At 35.8% G+C, this 19,200-nt stretch overlaps 2 protein-coding genes and 1 gene segment (V, D, J or C); all 3 read right to left on the bottom strand.

Moving 5' to 3' along the window:
* Positions 1–19,200, bottom strand: part of LOC306863410 (Ig kappa chain V-III region MOPC 63-like) — a 773,265-nt gene that overhangs the window by 739,719 nt on the left and 14,346 nt on the right.
* cox6b1 (cytochrome c oxidase subunit 6B1) lies at positions 59–4,197 on the bottom strand. Its single transcript, XM_079406755.1, has 4 exons — positions 4,081–4,197; positions 3,370–3,490; positions 257–357; positions 59–169 (listed from the first exon to the last, which is right to left on the bottom strand). Exons 2-4 carry the CDS (start codon positions 3,473–3,475, stop codon positions 116–118), a joined length of 261 nt encoding a protein of 86 aa, XP_079262881.1. The 5' UTR covers positions 3,476–3,490; positions 4,081–4,197; the 3' UTR covers positions 59–115.
* On the bottom strand, positions 5,451–15,167 carry LOC306863396 (protein FAM234A-like). Of its 2 annotated transcripts, XR_013783680.1 has the most exons (14): positions 15,104–15,167; positions 14,492–14,599; positions 12,087–12,361; positions 11,905–12,012; positions 11,524–11,706; positions 10,593–10,738; positions 10,369–10,501; positions 10,160–10,286; positions 9,923–10,063; positions 9,763–9,844; positions 8,739–8,891; positions 8,563–8,653; positions 7,001–8,370; positions 5,451–6,538 (listed from the first exon to the last, which is right to left on the bottom strand). XR_013783680.1 is itself a non-coding variant. In XM_079406723.1 (13 exons), exons 3-13 carry the CDS (start codon positions 12,334–12,336, stop codon positions 8,141–8,143), a joined length of 1,644 nt encoding a protein of 547 aa, XP_079262849.1. In that variant the 5' UTR covers positions 12,337–12,361; positions 14,492–14,599; positions 15,104–15,167; the 3' UTR covers positions 5,451–8,140. The 2 variants fall into 2 exon arrangements, 1 of the variants encoding a protein (XP_079262849.1); XM_079406723.1 differs by having other exon boundaries at positions 5,451–8,370.

The raw sequence follows: 19,200 nt of genomic DNA, 5'->3' as shown, positions 1-19,200 counted from the left end.
ACAGGAGCATTTTTGGACAAACATTGATAAGGCCCTGCTCGGCTGGGGTGAGACGATACCACAGACAGATGCATTTCGGTTCCCCTGATGCAGTGCTTTGGAGAATGTGCCATCTTCAGATCTTTCCCGGAAATGTTCCATCTTCCCTCTGGGTGTCCCATTTCTCGATCTGAGCAAAACACAAAAATGTTGAACGTAAATGGTCTTTATACACAATTCTGATGCTTATAGCGATAGGGGATGAAGGAATATTTACCCAGGAAAGAGGACAGAGAGAGTTGTAGACCCTCTTGTACCAGTCACATGGAGCGGTGTCGACACCTTTGGCATCCAGAGCTTTTTGGCAGCGATGATAATCTATACATAAAATAAATAGATTCTCATAGATTACAGTTTTTTTTGGACATTTCTAAAAGGTGAATTGCTAAAAAACCAACAACACATGCACAGGTTCTATTTCACATTACTCTAAAAAAAGACAAATTTAAGAGGAAAATATTTGTTATATTAAATAATATCATTTTTTTTTTTTTAGGTGAAAATGTACTGTTTTTTTAAGTCAAGTCACTATTATTTGTATAGCGCTTTTAACAATGCAAATTGTGTCCAAGCAGCTTTACATCAGCTGGGTGGCTTTATATCAGCTTTACAGTATTTAGACGGGGAAATCGTTTGTCGAAATGTTTTACTATGTATATACTTTATTGTTCAAATATTTGGGGTAACTTGTTTCTGAAAGTCTCACCAAGGCTGCATTATTTGACTAAAAATACAAAATAATTTGAATAAATTAAAAAATGAAGTAAAATATTTTCAGGATTATTTGGTGAACAGAAAGTTCAAAGTATATGGATTTTAAATAGTAAAGACATTTATAACGTTACCAATGTCTTTACTGTCACTTGTGATCAATTTAATGCGTTCTTACTAGGGCTGTAAAATCATGATTAATTGCATCCAAAATAAAAGTTATTTATTTAGTCATTTAGCAGACGCTTTTATCCAAAGCGACTTACAAATGAGGACATAAGAAGCAATCAAAACCAACAAAAGAACAACAACGTGCAAGTGCTATTACAAGTTTCAGTTAGCCTAACGCAGTACAGATAAATATTAATATTATTTATTTTTATTTATTTATTTTTTAATAAAAAGACATAGATAAAATAAAATTAGAATAGAGAGTGCTAGAGTTAGAGGGTTATAGAGTTATCTATAACTCTGTATAGAGTTATATAAATTAAATACACACAAATATATATTTATTTATTAATTAAATATATACAGGTGCATATAAAAAAAAATTATATTGTGAAAGTTAATTTTTTTGTAACTTATTTCAAAAAGTGAAACTTTCATATATTCTAGATTCATTACATGTGAAGTATAACATTTAAAAAGGTTTTTTTTATTTTTTTTATTTTGATGATTAGAGTTTACAGCTCATGAAAGTCAAAATCAAATATCTCAAAAATCAAGTATCTCAAAATATTAGAATATTTCCTAAGATCAATCAAACAAAGTATTTGCAAAACAGAAAAGTTTAAGTTCTTTAAAGTATGTTCATTTCTGCACTCAATACTTGGTCAGGGCTCCTTTAGCACAAGCATCAGTGAGGAATGGCATGGAGGCGATCAGCCTGTGGCTCTGCTGAGGCACTCTTGAGTCTTCAGCTCGTCTGGATTGTTGGATCGACTGTTTCTCATCTTTCTCTTGAAAATATACCATAGATTCCATACGGGGTTCAGGTCAGGCATGTTGTCTGGCCAATCAAGCGCAGTAATATCATGATCAGCAAAGCACTTGGAAGTGGTTTTGGCGCTGTGGGCAGGTGCTAAAGTCCTGCTGGAAAATGAAATCAGCATCTCCATAAAGCTTGTCAGCAGATGGAAGCATGAAGTGCTCTAAAATCTCCTGGTAGATGGCTGCGTTGACTTTGGACTTGATAAAACACAGTGGGCCAACACCAGTAGATGACATGGTAGCCCAAATCATCACTGACTTCAGAAACTTCACACTGGACTTCAAGCAGCTTGGATTCTGTGCCTCTCCACTCTTCCTCCAAACTCCAGACCTTGATTTCCAAATGAAATGCAAAATTTTTCAGATTTATCTTTCATCTGAAAAGAGGACTTTGGACCACTGAGCAACAGTCCAGTTCTTTTTCTCCACAGCCCAGGTAAGATGCTTCTGACGTTGTCTCTGGTTCAGAAGTGGCTTGGTAGCCCTTTTCCTGAAGACTCTTGATGCACTGACTCCAGCTTCAGTCCACTCCTTGTGAAGCTCTCACAAGTGTTGGAATCAGCTTTGCTTGACAGTATTCTCAAGCTTGCGGTCATCCCTGTTGCTTGTGCACCTTTTCCTACCCAAATTCTTCCTTCCAGTCAACTTTGCATTTAATATGCTTTGATACAGCACTCTGTAAACAGCCACAGCTTTCAGTAATGACCCTCTGTGACTTACCCTCTTTGTGGAGGGCGTCAGTGATCGTCTTCTGGATCATTGCCAAGTGAGCAGTCTCCCCCATTATTGTGGTTTCAAAGAACGAGATATAAGGAATTAATACTGCAGGGATTGTCATTTATTGAAACTCAAATGTAAATATTCTAATATTTTGAGATACTGGATTTTTGACTTTCATGAGCTGTATCTAATCATCATAACTTTTTTTTTTTTTTAAATGTATTACTTCACATGTAATGAATCTAGAATATATGCAAGTTTCACTTTTTGAAATAAGTTACAAAACAAATTAACTTTTTCACGATATTCACTTTTTTTGAGATTCACCTGTACATAAAAATAAATAAACATATATTATGTAAATACAAACTTTTATTTTGAATGTGATTAATCGATTTTTTTATATAAAAAAAAAAATCTTGCTGACCCCAAACTTTCAAACGATAGTGTAGGCTTATGATCACACTGAATTGTATTAATTAATCAAAATTAAACCAAAAGTGGTTAGCATGTGTGCTTATTTTTTTGTATTTAAAAAAAAATGTTGCGACTCAGAATTGCGAAAAGAAGGTCCCAAGATAAACAAAGAATTGTGATGAAAAAAAACAAGATTTGCAATTACCGTTTTTGCTGTATTGAATAAATAAGCTTCCATGTTGCAAGTTCAACACACTAGTCGCTCACTAACCGCTCGAGCGAAAACGTACACTTTTTTCTGTATCATAAGTGTATACAAAAATGTATGTTAAAATAAAGAAGTTTTTAAATAGCTAAAAGACAAGACAAATTAATTTCCCTTAAAATGTCGATCCACCTGACACACTGATCGCACCACCAGAGGACTTTCTGCAGAGGATCACACGCACTTGGACACTCTCTATATAATCTGTGCTTCAGGTGACTCACCCAGGTAGTTCTGCCAGCAGTTTCTCGTCTGGTTCTGGTTCGGGAAGCGGGCATCAAACGGCGCCGTGCGGTACTTCTCCAGTTTCTGCTGGATGTCCTCGGCCATGACTCGCGCGGGTCCCTTCAACACATGTGCAGATTCAGATAACTGCATTCTCATGAAAAATAAACCCATCTCAGACGCCCTATGAGGACCAAAACGGCTAAACACACTTCTATAAGTATCTCGACACTAAACGCGAATGCATGTCATTTTCACCACTAGATAATAAATTGCAGCACGGTGCGTAATGCCAAGAGACATTTCAGAAAAATGCCCAAAACTCTTACCTTATACGCATCAGAGTGCGTTTCATTCATCATGAATAAATCAATAAAAACATGGGTAACTACACTAATGTATTTATATTAGCTCTATATGATACATATCGAGGACAGGCCGCAGTGTATATGAGGAATAAAACGCTATACATTAATTTATTTCATTAAGATTACAATATCCATCAAGGTGTTATGTTTCATATATTATTCCATTTATACGGTTATTCGTTTTGTATAGCCTATCAAATAGATCTAAAATAGTCGATGCATTAAGATCATCACATTGTGACATACTTTCGATTTTACAATGAGCACCAGTATCCGATTTCACAGAATAATACATGCATTTCAATAGAAAGTGTTAAATTATCGTGCCATTCTGTGTTTTACCTGTCTGAGGCGGCTGGCTGGTCAAAGTGACTTTTGTTCAGTGACAGACAATCCTCATTCACTTGTGTGATAGTAAGTGCACTTGAGCGCTGTCGTGCAGTCCTTCACACCCGGTATGGCGGACTCGGGTCACATCGAAACGACTGAAGATGCAGATAGAATGCGATGCGCAAACACCACGCGCCCTCATGTGCATATATACATAAATATAGCAAATACATAGCTTAATCATGTATTTATTGTATGTGAATTCATGCAACATTCAGAAAAGCATATCATATCCGCAAAGAGCATGTGCACAACAACAGGTTAATACTTAACCAGATGTTTATGATGCATGCTTATTCTAAAGATCAACATCTTCCCATTTTGTTTAGTTACTGTTTATTTTGGCATCTTCTCTGTCTAAACGTATATTGACTGAAATATTACTTTTATAAGTACTCAGAAGTTCTGCCGAGGTTCTCTCAAAGTTATGAATAAAGGTTCTTTTAGCAACATTAATAGAACATTCGTTCAAAGTTATCTCAAAACGTTTGCACCACCGCTATTTATTTAGTTTATGGAACTTTTTCCGCTTTTTAAATGATCAGGCTACTCGTTTCAGAACGTTCAGAAATATTAATAAAGAAGTTGCATTGTGCTAATCCATAAATAGCTACAAGTATCACATACAGGGCCTTTTCTAGGAATTCTAGGGCCCCTGACTGGTGCTCTCTGCCTCTGAACTGTATAAATGGAAAGGTTTTTGTGGGCATATGACACTGCGGCTTATAAACGAGCATCAGCGAACGCGCGAATACATCAATAATTCACTTTCGGTTTTGCATTGTCTTCGCACAAAAAAAATATTTTGTATTCTTTTGCATTGACTGTCTGTGTGGTCCAGTAAACCGACGTGAACCTGTAAGTGCACGTGACAGTGACCGGAATCTGACTCCAGAGCGCGCGAGCTGTGCGCACTTCCCCTGTTGCGCGGTACATGTGAGTCATGTCACACGTTTAAAACATGCATGCTTTAATGACGATGCATTTTATTTATTATTAAAAACAAAAAATCGAATACGGTATTGTCGTGCATTGATTTTATTAAATATTAAAAAAATAATGTAAGTAATTTTATTAATTGGTTTTTTAATGGTGTATAAATTGCATAGTTGATTGTATTGGTTATTATAGCGTATTTAATCATTTAACAGAAAAGGGAACGGAGGAAAAAACTAAATGACTATGCTGAAAGCTTGGCTTATGAATATTAATTTGGTATAATAAATATTCATGAGCTACGTGTAACCCTAAAATGTGTCTTAGATAAACATAAGGAGGCAAAAAGAAATAACTGCATTAAGGATGGAAAAAACAATAGCATTGAAGGCATTCTATTTATTACACAGTGTAACAATGCAAACAGTTCTCAAAGCTACATTTTCGACCTGATCTACTGGTTTACAAAATCAGTGAATCTAAACCAGTTAATAATAAATCTCTAATTCCAAATACAATGCATCAAAGTTAGCCGATTTATTTAAACACATTCATCTATTACACCTGTATTCAATGCACAGTGTTTAATTTCTTTTGGCTTCTTTAGATTCAAAGGCATGTTGTTTTGGTGCAGCTGTGGATCTTCTGTGGATGTAGATGACGCACAGAAAACCGAAGACGTCATAAAGCTATGATAAACTAAAGGTACAATTCTGCTCATTGGTTTCAAACATCCACAGCTCCACTTTAAATAAAACCCATTTTGTAGATATGATTCTAAACAGCATACGGACAGAATGTGTATATTACTCATAAGAGCATCTGGAGAGATTTCAGGTCCCTGTTTAAGGCACTGAATGTACAGCACTATGTGATAACAGTCCTCCCTGCTAACAAATCAGCACAGTGAGTTAACAAAGAATGACAAAGGTGCAACTTTAACAACAGCAGCAGCATAAAACAGCAGAACACTTACAAACTCAAACACTTAAAACCATTCTAACAAACAAACCCCTGTGATACAGGAGCAACACTGCACTGCAAATAATAAATATTCATTCGTTTTCTCTTTTTGACAATGAAACACAATGCAGGTTGAGTAAACTCCTCCATTATAGTGTTATGCAAGGCATCACTCTACTACAGCACTACAGACTCAGAATACAATCAAAACACCACAATTACCCAAACATGAAACTTATGTCCGGGTCATATTTCATACCAAAATTAAAAGGAAAAAACAAGAAATTATATTTTGCAAAAGAAAATTAAGCCCATTTTTAGGACGATTACATTTTCACGGTGTGTGTGTGTGCACTTTGGATGGGATAAATGCAGAGCATGATTTCCGAGTATGGGTCACCATACTTGGCCGTATGTCACTTTCAGTTCACTTTGAGCGTGGCGTGTGATGCAGTATTTAGTTGTGACTCAAACAGCATCAGTCCTCTTGTACGCAAGCCTTAAAGGGTTACTCCACCCCAAAATGAAAATGTTACCCCCATGTCGTTCCAAACCCGTAAAAGCTTCGTTCGTCTTCGGAACACAATTTAAGATATTTTGGATGAGAACCGGGAGGCGTGTGACTGTCCCAATGACTGCCAAACAATTAACACTGACAAGGCCCAGAAAAGTATGAAAGACATCCTCAAAATAGTCCATCTGCCATCAGTGGTTCAACCGTAATTTTACGACAACAACTCGTCTCCTCTGTGTCAGCGACAGCGTAGTGCCATTTTGAAAAATATCCGCTGGACGCAAACAGTGTACGCTGTTCTGTGTCAGTCGCACCACACGGATACGCCGTTTTACAGGTTTGCAATGACATGGGGGTAAGTGATTAGTGACAAAATTTTCATTTTGGGGTGGAGTAAGCCTTTAAGATTCACCCTCAGCTTATGACCGCTGAAATGGATCTTGTGAAAGGTGCGATCACTCTTGAGAAACTTAAAGAAAGAAAGATAGTGGTCATCTACGTAACTCAGAAAAGAGGTGGCTTTTCTGCATTAGGTATTTTTTCTTTTTTTACTCTTTGTACAGAATTGTTAATTCTAAATGTATTTTTAATATAGAATATATGTTACATAAATCTATGAAATGTAGAACATGTAAAAAGTGCTTGTGACTCGTCTGACAGTGGGTGGGTCATAAAAGTGAAACTCTGCCTATGCTTTCTTCATTTAAATAGTTGTCTGGTCTGAAGCAGGAGAGAAATATGCACAGATACAGCACGATAACAGCCTAAAACAGTTCGAAACAAATATGTGGGTGGATTTTGATGTGAAGGACAACAGGAGATGGACTTTTTCACAGGTTGAATTATTATGGGTTATGGACTATTTTAGCCAGAAGCAACGGTTTAAAGTTAATGATGGATTTGTTTCTTACAAACACGCAACTTTTCTCTTAACAAGATGTTAACTGATGGACTGGAGTGGTGTGGATGATTGTGATGTTTTTATCAGCTGTTTGGACTCTCATTCTGACGGCACCCATTCACTGCAGAGCATCCATTGCTGAGCAAGTGATAGAATGCTACATTTGTTCAAATCTGATGAAGAAACAAACTCTTGGATGGCCTGAGGGTGAACACATCATTTTTGGGTGAACTATTCCTTTAGGCTAATTTCCAAACATCATCCTGACCCAGACTGTTATGTATGAGATTCACCTTTATATGAAATCCCTGATCATTATAAATATAAATGTACCTCCTGATAGTTTCTATGCAAAAATCTGAAATGCTTTACAGTAGTTTATGATTGTCATAAAATAATGCAGCATGACCCAAAACGTATAAATTAATATGTTCAAAATAAATTGTATTGTATAGCATTGGGGACAAAACCCTGATGATTTGGTGTCTTGGGTTTCATGACATCATTCTCAAGCACAACTTAAACTAGATCTAAGTAGATCTCATTAACAGATATATAAATAAAATAGTCAAGACATCAGCTGTTTTGGATTTCAAGAGTGAATTTCAAGTTCTACATGCAGCCACTGTTGTTGTTTTTTTGGTCTTTATGACCTTTGGGATGAAGATTAGTGTTTTGATATAAACTATCATTGTGTTTCAGAAAAGTGCATCACTGAAGCGCAGTCTATAGAAAGCCTCCTTCACCTCCGCTTCAGCGGCCGACTTATCAGCTCCTACTCTCAGAACGCCGCTCTCCGGCACGTCCCCCTTGATCTTCCGCTTGGTCAGAATCACTGGCTCCGTCTCACCTAATTCTGCGTGCTGCCGTCCATCCGGTCCGGACAGAACGAGGTAACCAGCGTGGCGGCCTCGCTCCAACAGCGTCGCTAAACAAATGCAGAGAGATATTTAATTTTTTTAATAAGCCTGACTTACAACATGTTGCAATTTAAAGGTGCTTGCAGTTGTTTTGCAGTCTTTTTTAACCCTATATATGCCTTAAAGGTACAGTAGCAAAAACACTGTACAATACAGAGAGAAAAATGTAATGCAGCAAAACTATTGGGAAAAAGAGATACCCTTAAAAGAGATGATATTCTGTGCAGGATTTCTTCTTTCAAGCAGCAGTTGGGAATATCGAGGATGCAGCAGGAATGAATGCATCTCATTCTGAGTATCAACAAACACACACACACACATCAGTGGCTTATTTCTGCAGGTGTGTGTTTGTGTGTGTGTATATTTACGCTCTTACAGTCTGTTTGCCGTGACTCTGACTCTGTCCCCAGAGCATGAACACTGAGTAGGTGTGCAGCGTGAGGACAGACGCCGGACGAGGACTCGGAGTCCAGAACAACAGATTCACCTCCCACAGGACCACTCCAGAGCTTCCACTGAGAACCAATACCTAAAACACACCATAGACAGACAGATAATATATACATGCACCAAACGTCTGGGGTCACTTTTTCTTTTGAGCATATATTATTGCATAATTGCATTTTTTTTCACATCTTATGAATTTCTTTTTTTTTTATGTTTTACCTTTTTTTTTTTTACTATTTCAAATAAATGAATCCATGACACTGTTTCACAAAAACAGTGCTCTTTTTAGCATTTTATTTGACATTAATCACCAATAGGACAAAACAAACATTTCGGCTCAAGGCCTCCTTCAATGTGTTGAACAATTCAATCCCTCCACTCACTTTTAGTTTTTAAGTCATTAATTATTATATATATATATATATATATATATATATATATATATATAATTTTTTTTTTTTTTAATGCACAGCTTCATTACTCCAGTTTTCAGTGTCACATGATCCTGATATGCTGATTTGCTGCTCAAAAAACATTTCTGATTATTATCAGCTGTGCTGCTGAAAACTTTGTTGGAAATCGTTATATGTTTTAGTTTTCAGGATTCTTTGATGAACTCTTTTGATGAACGTTGATGAAGTTCAAAAGAACAGCATTTATCTGAAATAGAAATCTTTTGTAACATTATAAGTGTCTTTACTGTCACTTTTGATCTATTGAATGCATTCTTGCAGAATAAAAGTATTAATATAAATTAGTATTAATAAAAAAAAAAAAAAACTGATCCCCTACTTTTGAACAGTAGTGTTTTTACATATGATTAAAACAATCAAAAATCAACAATAAAAAATTCTCCCTCTCTCTATACACACACACACACACACACACACAGTATATGTAACTCTACATAGCACCTCAAATTATTATCAATAATAATACATTTAATCACTTACTCTTTTGGTTTTATTGCCAATGTCTTCCTCTATCATTATGTCTGGAATTCCATCTTTGTCAAAATGCCCAAATGTTGGCACACTAGAAAAACACAGAGACATAAATCAATGTAATGCACAAACAGCTTCCACTGGTTTGGGATCAGTGTTTTTATGGCACCTGAGCAGGGTGCTGGTGTTGGTGGTCCATGCCATTTTCAGTTTGTCTGTGTGCAGCAGTGACACGCTGGAGTCCGTCTGGACCAGCAATGATGGAGAACTACTGCCAGGAAAAACCATCACACGCTTCAGAGAATCAGACCTGCGGTGAAGCGATCAGAAGAAATCAATAATATCATGATAATGGAAAATGACAAAGAAAGAAAGTGGATACGGTTTAACCCCCAATGCGTATTACTGATAGAGGGAGATCAATCCAGAGTTTTTGTCAGATTTTTTCTTCCAGCTTTTCTCTTCCTTCAGCGCAGACTCCAGACCGGCCAGCTCTGCCAGATGTTGCAAACTGACCGCACAGAGCCCAGATTCTGTGGAGAGAGAGAGAAACAGTTGAGTTCAGAGATCTAAAGGAGAAACAATAGAGAAGAGATGCTAAAATCTGCTACACACTTGTGAGTAACAGCAGGTATGGAGCGCCACTGGCCGTTTTGAACTGCTGGTGACCAAACACCCCGTTCCAATCAACATCCACCTTCGAGCCGATCTGATCACCTGACTTTCCTGAGAAAAACACCAGCTCGCTCTAAAAGAGGAAACGGATCACAATGAACGTTATCACAAAGTCTTCCGCACAGGTGTTATTGAGTGAGAGTGTGTGTGTGTGTGTGTCGTACCGGTATGGGTGTGAATGATGGCGCTTCAGGATTATATGAAAGTATGGCAAAGTCCTCTGCTTTATCAGCGTTCAGATCCTGAATGCTGATGAGCGGCAGATTTCCTTTCAGCACAGCAGAACGCGACTGCTGCCACCTGATCTCACCTGATGGAACAAAACATCAAAACGTTTCTGAATGCACTGTTGATTTGGACCGCATGTACCATGATACTGGATTATTAACATATCCATACATTACTGTTCAAGAGTTTGGGAACATTGTGGGGTTTTTTTTTTTTTTTTAAGAAAAAAAAAACTTTATTCAGCAAAGCTGCATTAATCTGATCAAAAGTGAAAGTAAAGACATTTATAATGTTACAAAAGATTTCTCTAACATTTAAAAATAAGGTTTCATTTATTAACATTAGTTAACATGAGCTAATAATGGACAATACTTTTATACATTTATTAATCTTTATAAATCATTTATTAAGCTTTTCTTGAAAAACTAACACTAGCTTTCTTTTTTCTATTCTATCTACTTCTCTTTAAAAAAAAAAAACTTGCTACGTGTTCTGCGTTAGGCTAACTGAGACTTGTCATAGCACTCGCATGTTGTTGCTCTTTTGATTGCTTCTAGTGTCCTCATTTGTAAGTCGCTTTGGATAAAAGTGTCTGCTAAATGACTAAATGTAATGTAATTATCATTTTAAAATATATTCACATAGAAAACAGCTATTTTAAATTGTAATAATATTTCTTTTTTTCTGTTTTTACTGTATTTTTAATCAAATAAATGCAGTCTTTATAAGCATTACATCTTTCAAAAACTTACTCAATGTAATCTTTTGAACAGGAGTGTATACCATACTATTTACATAGTACTGTTTCAAACACATGCCACTTTTTTCTTAACGATGTTCATATCTGTGTGTAATTAAATCCTCTACCTGTCTTTATATCGATAGCTGTGAGATTGTCTGCATGAGCAACCAGACATCCTGTTCCTTGTCTTCCGAGGCCCTTTACGCCACACTCCACCCAATCAAATTCAGCAGCTAGAGGTCGTTCCCAAAGCGTTTTCCCATCAGTACCATCAACAGCCGTTAAAACCAGACATGGGATTGATAAATCTGAAAAATAAACGGGCAGCATAAACGGGTCTGATCCTCACACATAACTATCTGATCGCTGCAGAAGTTTTGAAAACTAATGCACAAGCCATGCAAACTTCTTTTAAGATACTTTTGTGGTGTTTTGTTTTTTTATTGAATAGATTTGTCTCTAAAACAACAGCAAGCGTGTTAGTACATGTGTGTTTTTAGGCTTACCTTCACTCAAACATGTGTTGCGGCTGGCTTCAGAGTCCTTGTAGATGAACAACACATCCAAGACTTTGTCTTCATTTGTATGCTCAAGAGCCAGGAAATCATACGTGGCTACAGGAGATAAATACTGTCAGTATCAGATCAGAATGCATGAATGTAACTACTGTATTTTGCACATTGCTCACCTGCATCAGGTAACGTGCAGTTCCAGGTGGAAAAGTATTGCGGCCGTACAGGGCAGGGAAGGATGAATGAAAAGGCGAAGACCACCACCAGGCACAGAAAGAGAGAGAGGAGGAATACAGCCGTGCGCCACCCCGTCAGGTGTGAGAAGCTCAGCTTTTCTGTGCAGCTTTTCTTCTTAGACACGCCCCCTTCTGCCTCATCTCCCTTCAGAGGCTCCGCCTCAAAACCACTCCCTGATGCATCTGCCATCACAAACCAGCAGAACTCCACACCACTGCAACACAGAAGCAGGTGAGGCATAATGATTATCAAAAAATGTATTTTATAGTTTGAGGAAAATACATGAAACTAGCACAGTTAGAAAACTGACCGTCTGGGTCAATCAATCAATCATATGTTATGCAAAATATTTGGGTTGTATTACAAATTACGGTTTAATAATTTTACATATTTGATATAGTTCTAAAGCATCTAAATGATCAAAACGGAATTGGGAGATACAGATTGACAACTGATATTCATTTTATGTAAGTATCTACTGTGCTGTTATGAAGATTACAACTGATCAGAATTTCATCTTACTTTCTGGCCATATAAATATCAGCACCTGTATTAAATAGCATATTTTTCCTCTTTGAGTATGAGCTCCATATTATCATTATCTCTACATGAGCCATAAAAGCTTGATGTATCATATGTGATACTTAACAAAAACACATACGTATGTAACAATAATTGACAGGTTTTAATAACCATAATAAGTTTACCCAGGGTTACACATATGCAAACTTTCTTTATAGATTTAAAAATATATATTTTGTTCAAAGGTTTAATAAACTGTTCCATTAAAAAATATATATATATATTTTTTTTTCTGACTATCAGGCTTTACTGGATGAATCCAAATATGTGCTTTTTTTAATGCAATTTTAATGCTTCAGATAATTGTCTACAAGTTTACTTAAGCCCAAAATAAGCAAATGTTATTTTAAAAATCATAATAATATCATGTCTTTTTATTCTTCAAATATTGAGCAAAAACAACAATGAAACTATACTTCATGCAGATAAAATTGGAAATTCTGGTCACAAAATGCCCAAAATTTGCTTCAAGTCTCATTTATTTCCAAGTCATGAGTCCAAACATGCAAAAGAACCGAAATAATCGACTCAGAGTAGGGGTGTGCGATATGACGATTTTAGATCGTGGACAATAAAAATGTTTCCACGATCTGCTTTTGAAGAAATATTGTAGTATCGTGCTACAGCACACATTCTGTCAGCTGCAGTTCTGACGCCTCCGTCTCTATATACCGTACAACACGACATATATAACAGAGTTACACTCACGGGACACTGCACTTATTCACAATCACAAAAGTACATTATTTGTGTGCTTTAAAGCCTTGCCGGTTAAACTAAAAAGCCTGTCTAACAGTGCTTGATTACTCAACTAAGTTATCTTTTGAGCCAATACTGTCAAAACACACAAGGTTTACATACAGACTCAGTTGGTTATCTCTAAAATTAAAGCAAACAGCTGAGAGAAACAGATGCATGCCTGTATATTAGATGCGTGCAGGTCTAGGACAGAACTAAACATGCAGCCGTCATTAAAGGGATAGTTCACCTAAAAATGTAATTTCTGTCATTATTTACTCACTCACATGCTGTCCCAAACCTATATTAATTTCTTTCTAGTGCTGAACACAAAAGAAGATATTTTGAAGAACGCGGTTAACCAAACAGTTGCTGGTCCACACTGACTTTGATAGTAGGAAAAAAAATACTATGTAAGTCACTGTGGACCAGCAACTGTTTGGTTTTCCACCTTCTTTAAAATAGCTTATATGTTCAGCAGAAGAAAGAAACTCATTCAGGTTTAAAACTAATTTTGAGTGAGTAAATGATGGTATAAATCAGACAGATGACAGAATATTTATTATTTAATGTTAAAACAACAAAACACAAAGAAAAAAATGATTCCTATTAAAGCAACTGTATTAATCTATATAGAGATTTGTTATGTTTGTTCATTCAATTTCTTGAATGCTCCTGCTAAGTATGAATATTGTACCTGAAAATAAAGCACTGTTTATTTTATTTGTATATTTTTAATGTAAATAATGTAAATTTTATCTTCGCCCACTTTGGCCTAAATATCCACCATTCTTTTTTTATATTTTATTACCTTTGTCTTTATAATAGGGAAATTATTTTGGCTGTACTGTGCAGACAAAATAGTAAAACCAACATGACAAAGAATCATGATAAAATCGTGAAATTTATAAAAAAAAATCGTGATATGATATTTTTGCCATATCGCCCACCCCTAACTCAGAGTAAACTACATGATTCATCACCATACTTGAGGAAACAAGGTTTCTAATTCTTCTAGCCCTACCTGAATTCAGCCCTGTTTGCTCCGTGATCGTATCCCTCAGAATATCACAATCTGCTGCATCCAGTGGACTACTCAACAAATCCTGCTTCTGTTCCCATCCAGAGTGTTCTGCATCAGACAGGAGCTGTTATTAAACATCCAAACAAAACACCTGCCATGACAGTAGAGCTAGAAGAGCCCGGGGCCAAACAAACACCTCCATTCTGGAAACTGACAACAACAATTAACCACAGCAGCACACCAGACCACACACAAATACACTAGAAACAACACAAACATGCCTATATGATGATTTTTAAAGTATAAAATTCATCCTAAGCCTGTTGCATGGCATTAAATAACACCCAGAGTTGAACTAAAGTAAGCTTATATAAGAAACAACTCAATATTTTCACATTCATTAGCTAAAATACAAAGTTGTGTCGCGCATAAACAGAAATCAAGATCATGTTTTGTAGAAGAATTGATAGGTTTGTCTTAAGTATAAGTTAAAATGACCTCAGTTAGCTTATCTATAACTTTCAACTAAAAAGCCTCACTTGTTGACCAAACAGAAACCAAGTAAATGAATGAAACAGCGATTGTTTTGGTAAAACACTGATCAAAACAAACCTGGTGAATGACAGACAGATCCTTATTGAGCACGTTTGACAACGACACTTCCGCCTACGGCAACTAGACTAGGACCAAAAAGCGATTTTATTACAAAATGTAAAACCCTCTGAGAAAAAACGCGTTTTACTAATTTTACGTATAGCACTGAAATGTAAGTATTGTCTTCTAAAAATATTGCTAAAAACAAAAATAACTGTATTAAAATAAATTATTTAAACGATTCTTTAAAATGAATCGTAACTGCTAAATTTAATATTACTGTTACAGGTTTTCATATACATTTGAGTTTCTTAATTATTATTATTATTATTATTTCATAAAAATGTAATAATAATAATAATATAGTAAAATATATTATAGAAACGATTAGTTAAAATGAATCTTTGTAACTGCTAAATTGAATATTATTGATGTTAGTAAGTATGTTACAGGTTTAATTAATAATAATAATAATAATATAGTCAAATATCCCCTGGTTTCACAGATTAAAATGTAAGTCTGAGCTGTTTCCACTGAAAGAAACTTGCACTGATTGATCTTAAAATATATCAGTGCCTCTGTTTTGACTCAAGATGCACACCAGTAATGTTTTTTCTAAGGCACGTTTATAAAAATTACTTAAATGTCCTAATTGAACTATTGCCTAGTCCTGGCTTAGTCTACTCTAAACCCTGTCTGTTAAACCAGGGGCCACTCATTTTAGTCCTGAGTGTGTCAACATTCTAAGAATAAGAGTGATTCATAAAGGTTGCTAAGTGTTAAGACTAGGTCTCAACCTAAATTATTTAAGAGAGCTGGAGAGGTCTTCTAACCTAGTTAGGAGTAACAAGATGGTAGCAAAGAGGAGGAGACAAACACTTTATATGATAATGTGGATTTATATGATAATATGGAGTTGATAAAACAATATAATCTTGATTGTCAAGATTGTAACTGACAAAGTAAGAAATTTAATAACCTCTTCCACTCAACAAGCCAGTGCCCTAACTGCAGAAATTATAGAAGTAATTACATTTTTTGGCTGGAAAATTGGAAAAATGCAGCAATGCACCGGTGATGACAGGGTCTTACATATTGTGGCACTAACTCCACCAAACACAACAGTGGTCAAAAGTGATGTGTGGATTTTTTTTAAATGTTTTTATTTATTTTTTTATGACCCCACATTTCACTTAAAATACAAAGGACAAAAAACACTGACCAGTGTTGCCAACTGCTTTCAATTGAAAGTAGCTAAAACTGGTCACTTAATGTTGCTAGATGACCTCATAATATGGGATGATATTAGACTCAAAATGATTAATAGATGCACGCACAATTATCCATGTACTGCATACATTTTTATGCATGTATCTTACTAACCACGAACAAATGTATTTCAATTTGAGTCTGTGGAATTCGCGATTAAATGTTTATGCAGTGATTTTAACAAATACACACATGTTTGTGTATAAAAATGTTGTGATCTGCATTAATATATCATAAATTGCTCATACAAAAAGGAATCCGTGTATTTGTGGATCAGGTGACACACGTGCATGTATTGACATCTTGTTTGCATTAATCTTGTTCGGTTCATTTGGATTTTGAGACTTCATTTTCGCAGTTTGCAGTATTTCACGACGCCCACACACACAACTACCAATGCACAAAGCCCAGTGCAATTCATTAACGTGTACACGATTTGAAAAATTCGCAAATGTGCATCACTACACTGAAACAAATGCTTTTCAGCCAGTGTCTGCAGAGTTAAGAATTACATCAATGTGCAGCATTTTGTACAAATAGAGACTTATTTTTTAATACAAATGTTACAGTTTGTATTAAACTATCATAATTTGTGCATGCAGCGATTAAAATGTGCATTTGTGGATCAGGCGACGCACGTGCATTCATTCACATCTCTTCTGAGTCGATTCTATTTGATTCATTTAATTTTGAGACTTGCATTCCGCCCGTTTAGCCTTGCCCAATCCACACACACACAGCTCGCGATCCACACGCAGCTGAGCCTAAGAACATCAGTGACCACTAGATGGCACTAGCCCCAGTCACCTGTGCTCATTCCATTGTGTACGCTTTTATGAATGTTACATTGTGTTTTCTTTGTTTCTTTTTGGTTTGGCTATTCTACTCTGCCCGTAGAAATATAATAAAAATGTTTTATTGAACTTGTTCTAATTTAACTAGTCTTAGGACACAGAATAGCTCATATTAATTTAGCCAAACAAGAACGTCCTGATGGTACCTTTGTGTTTTTTTTTTTTCTGTAATTCAGCGGCACGTTGTCAGTTATTCCTTCCTTGTATTATTATTATTATTATTATCATTAAAGGGCTATTATAGTTGCTCATTTAAGCCATTAGTAATTGCACGTTTATATTCAATGAATTAAACTATTACATTAACTTAAACTGTACTATATTAAAACAATGAGCCTTTTATAGGCTATTAGCATAAAGCCTGCTGGCTAATGGAATGACAATGAATGTTTGGGGATTTTATTTAGGCCTACTTATTACTAAACTGTTTTCTGAGTCAGTATTGTCTACAAAAAATATTTTTTATAAGTAACCTATAAATATCGTCTAATTACTATTTACACTTATTGCAAATATCTGCTACTTTTACAGCATGTATAGAATGGCTATTTTCACTTAGTGTAAACAGCAATTCTCTAAAAATGCTACTGTTGTTACTTACTGGGGCTAGTGCCATCTAGTGGTCACTGATGTTCTTAGGCTCAGCTGCGTGTGGATCGCGAGCTGTGTGTGTGTGGATTGGGCAAGGCTAAACGGGCGGAATGCAAGTCTCAAAATTAAATGAATCAAATAGAATCGACTCAGAAGAGATGTGAATGAATGCACGTGCGTCGTCTGATCCACAAATGCACATTTTAATCGCTGCATGCACAAATTATGATAGTTTAATACAAACTATAACATTTGTATTAAAAATGCAGACACTGGCTGAAAAGCATTTGTTTAAGTGTAGTGACGCACATTTGAGAATTTTTAAAATCGTGTACACGTTAATGAATTGCACTGGGCTTTGTGCATTGGTAGTTGTGTGTGTGGGCGTCGTGAAATACTGCAAACTGCGAAAATGAAGTCTCAAAATCCAAATGAACCGAACAAGATTAATGCAAACAAGATGTCAATAAATGCACGTGTGTCACCTGATTCACATATGCACGGATTCCTTTTTGTATGAGCAATTTATGACATATTAATGCAGATCACAACATTTTTATGCTCAAACATGTCTGTATTTGTTAAAATCGCTGCACAATCATTTAATCCTGAATTCCACAGACTCAAATTGAAAGACATTTGTTCGTGGTTAGTAAGATACATGCATAAAATCTATGCAGTACATGGATAATTGTGCGTGCATCTATTAATCATTTTGAGTCTAATATCATCCCATATCATAAAGGTGAGTTCACTGATCTATATTTATATTTATTTAGATCGGTGAACTCACTTTTATGACGTCATGGGAGAGTCTCGGAATGTAGACAAGGTTTGTGCAAGAAATTGGTTTTGTTGCTATAGGCTTTTGAAAAAAAGTCTCTAAAGGGGTGAGGAAGTCACTAAATGCAGCATTGGCACATTGACTACAACATAAGTTATTTACATTTCATTGGTCCTCTTGTTTTTGCATGTGTTCATAATTTCTTTGTATGACAGCATGGCCAAAAATTATGACCGCACAATTTGGCATGTTTCATTGCATAATTATCACAAATAAAACAACTGACTCTAAGCAACTATGCAATATGCTTACAAAATCTTGCACATGTTTTTTGAAGATGTCAAATTTCCTAGGCCGGACATTACCTTGGCCACTACTATATGGCAGTTTATTGACCTTCCAACTGATATTGAAAAAACAAGCCACTTTTATGAAGATTGTGGGCTTTCCTGGAGTTGTTTGAGCCATTGATGAAACTCCTGTTCACATCATTGCTCCAACTGTAAACGAGCAGACATACCAATAGAAAACAAAGCATCAGTAATAATTTGTGATAATTTTGCACAATGCAAAGCATTAAAAAATGCATTTATATATTAAAATATTTCAGAGTCTTA

This window comes from Barbus barbus (genome assembly GCF_936440315.1).
Source record: "Barbus barbus genome assembly, chromosome: 44".
NCBI lineage: Eukaryota > Metazoa > Chordata > Actinopteri > Cypriniformes > Cyprinidae > Barbus > Barbus barbus.
This window is presented reverse-complemented; position numbering and strand designations above follow the sequence as displayed.

Excerpts from the sequence above, each read along its gene's own strand:
- cox6b1 (XM_079406755.1), bottom strand. The coding sequence starts at position 3,475 with ATGGCCGAGGACATCCAGCAGAAACTGGAGAAGTACCGCACGGCGCCG. Across the intron at positions 358-3,369 it reads CTGCTGGCAGAACTACCTGG|ATTATCATCGCTGCCAAAAA; the intron begins GTGAGTCACCTG and ends TTTTATGTATAG. Across the intron at positions 170-256 it reads CTCTCTGTCCTCTTTCCTGG|ATCGAGAAATGGGACACCCA; the intron begins GTAAATATTCCT and ends TGTTTTGCTCAG.
- LOC306863396 (XM_079406723.1), bottom strand. The coding sequence starts at position 12,336 with ATGGCAGATGCATCAGGGAGTGGTTTTGAGGCGGAGCCTCTGAAGGGA. Across the intron at positions 10,739-11,523 it reads AGCTATCGATATAAAGACAG|GTGAGATCAGGTGGCAGCAG; the intron begins GTAGAGGATTTA and ends TTGTTCCATCAG. Across the intron at positions 10,064-10,159 it reads GGATTGATCTCCCTCTATCA|GTCTGATTCTCTGAAGCGTG; the intron begins GTAATACGCATT and ends GCTTCACCGCAG.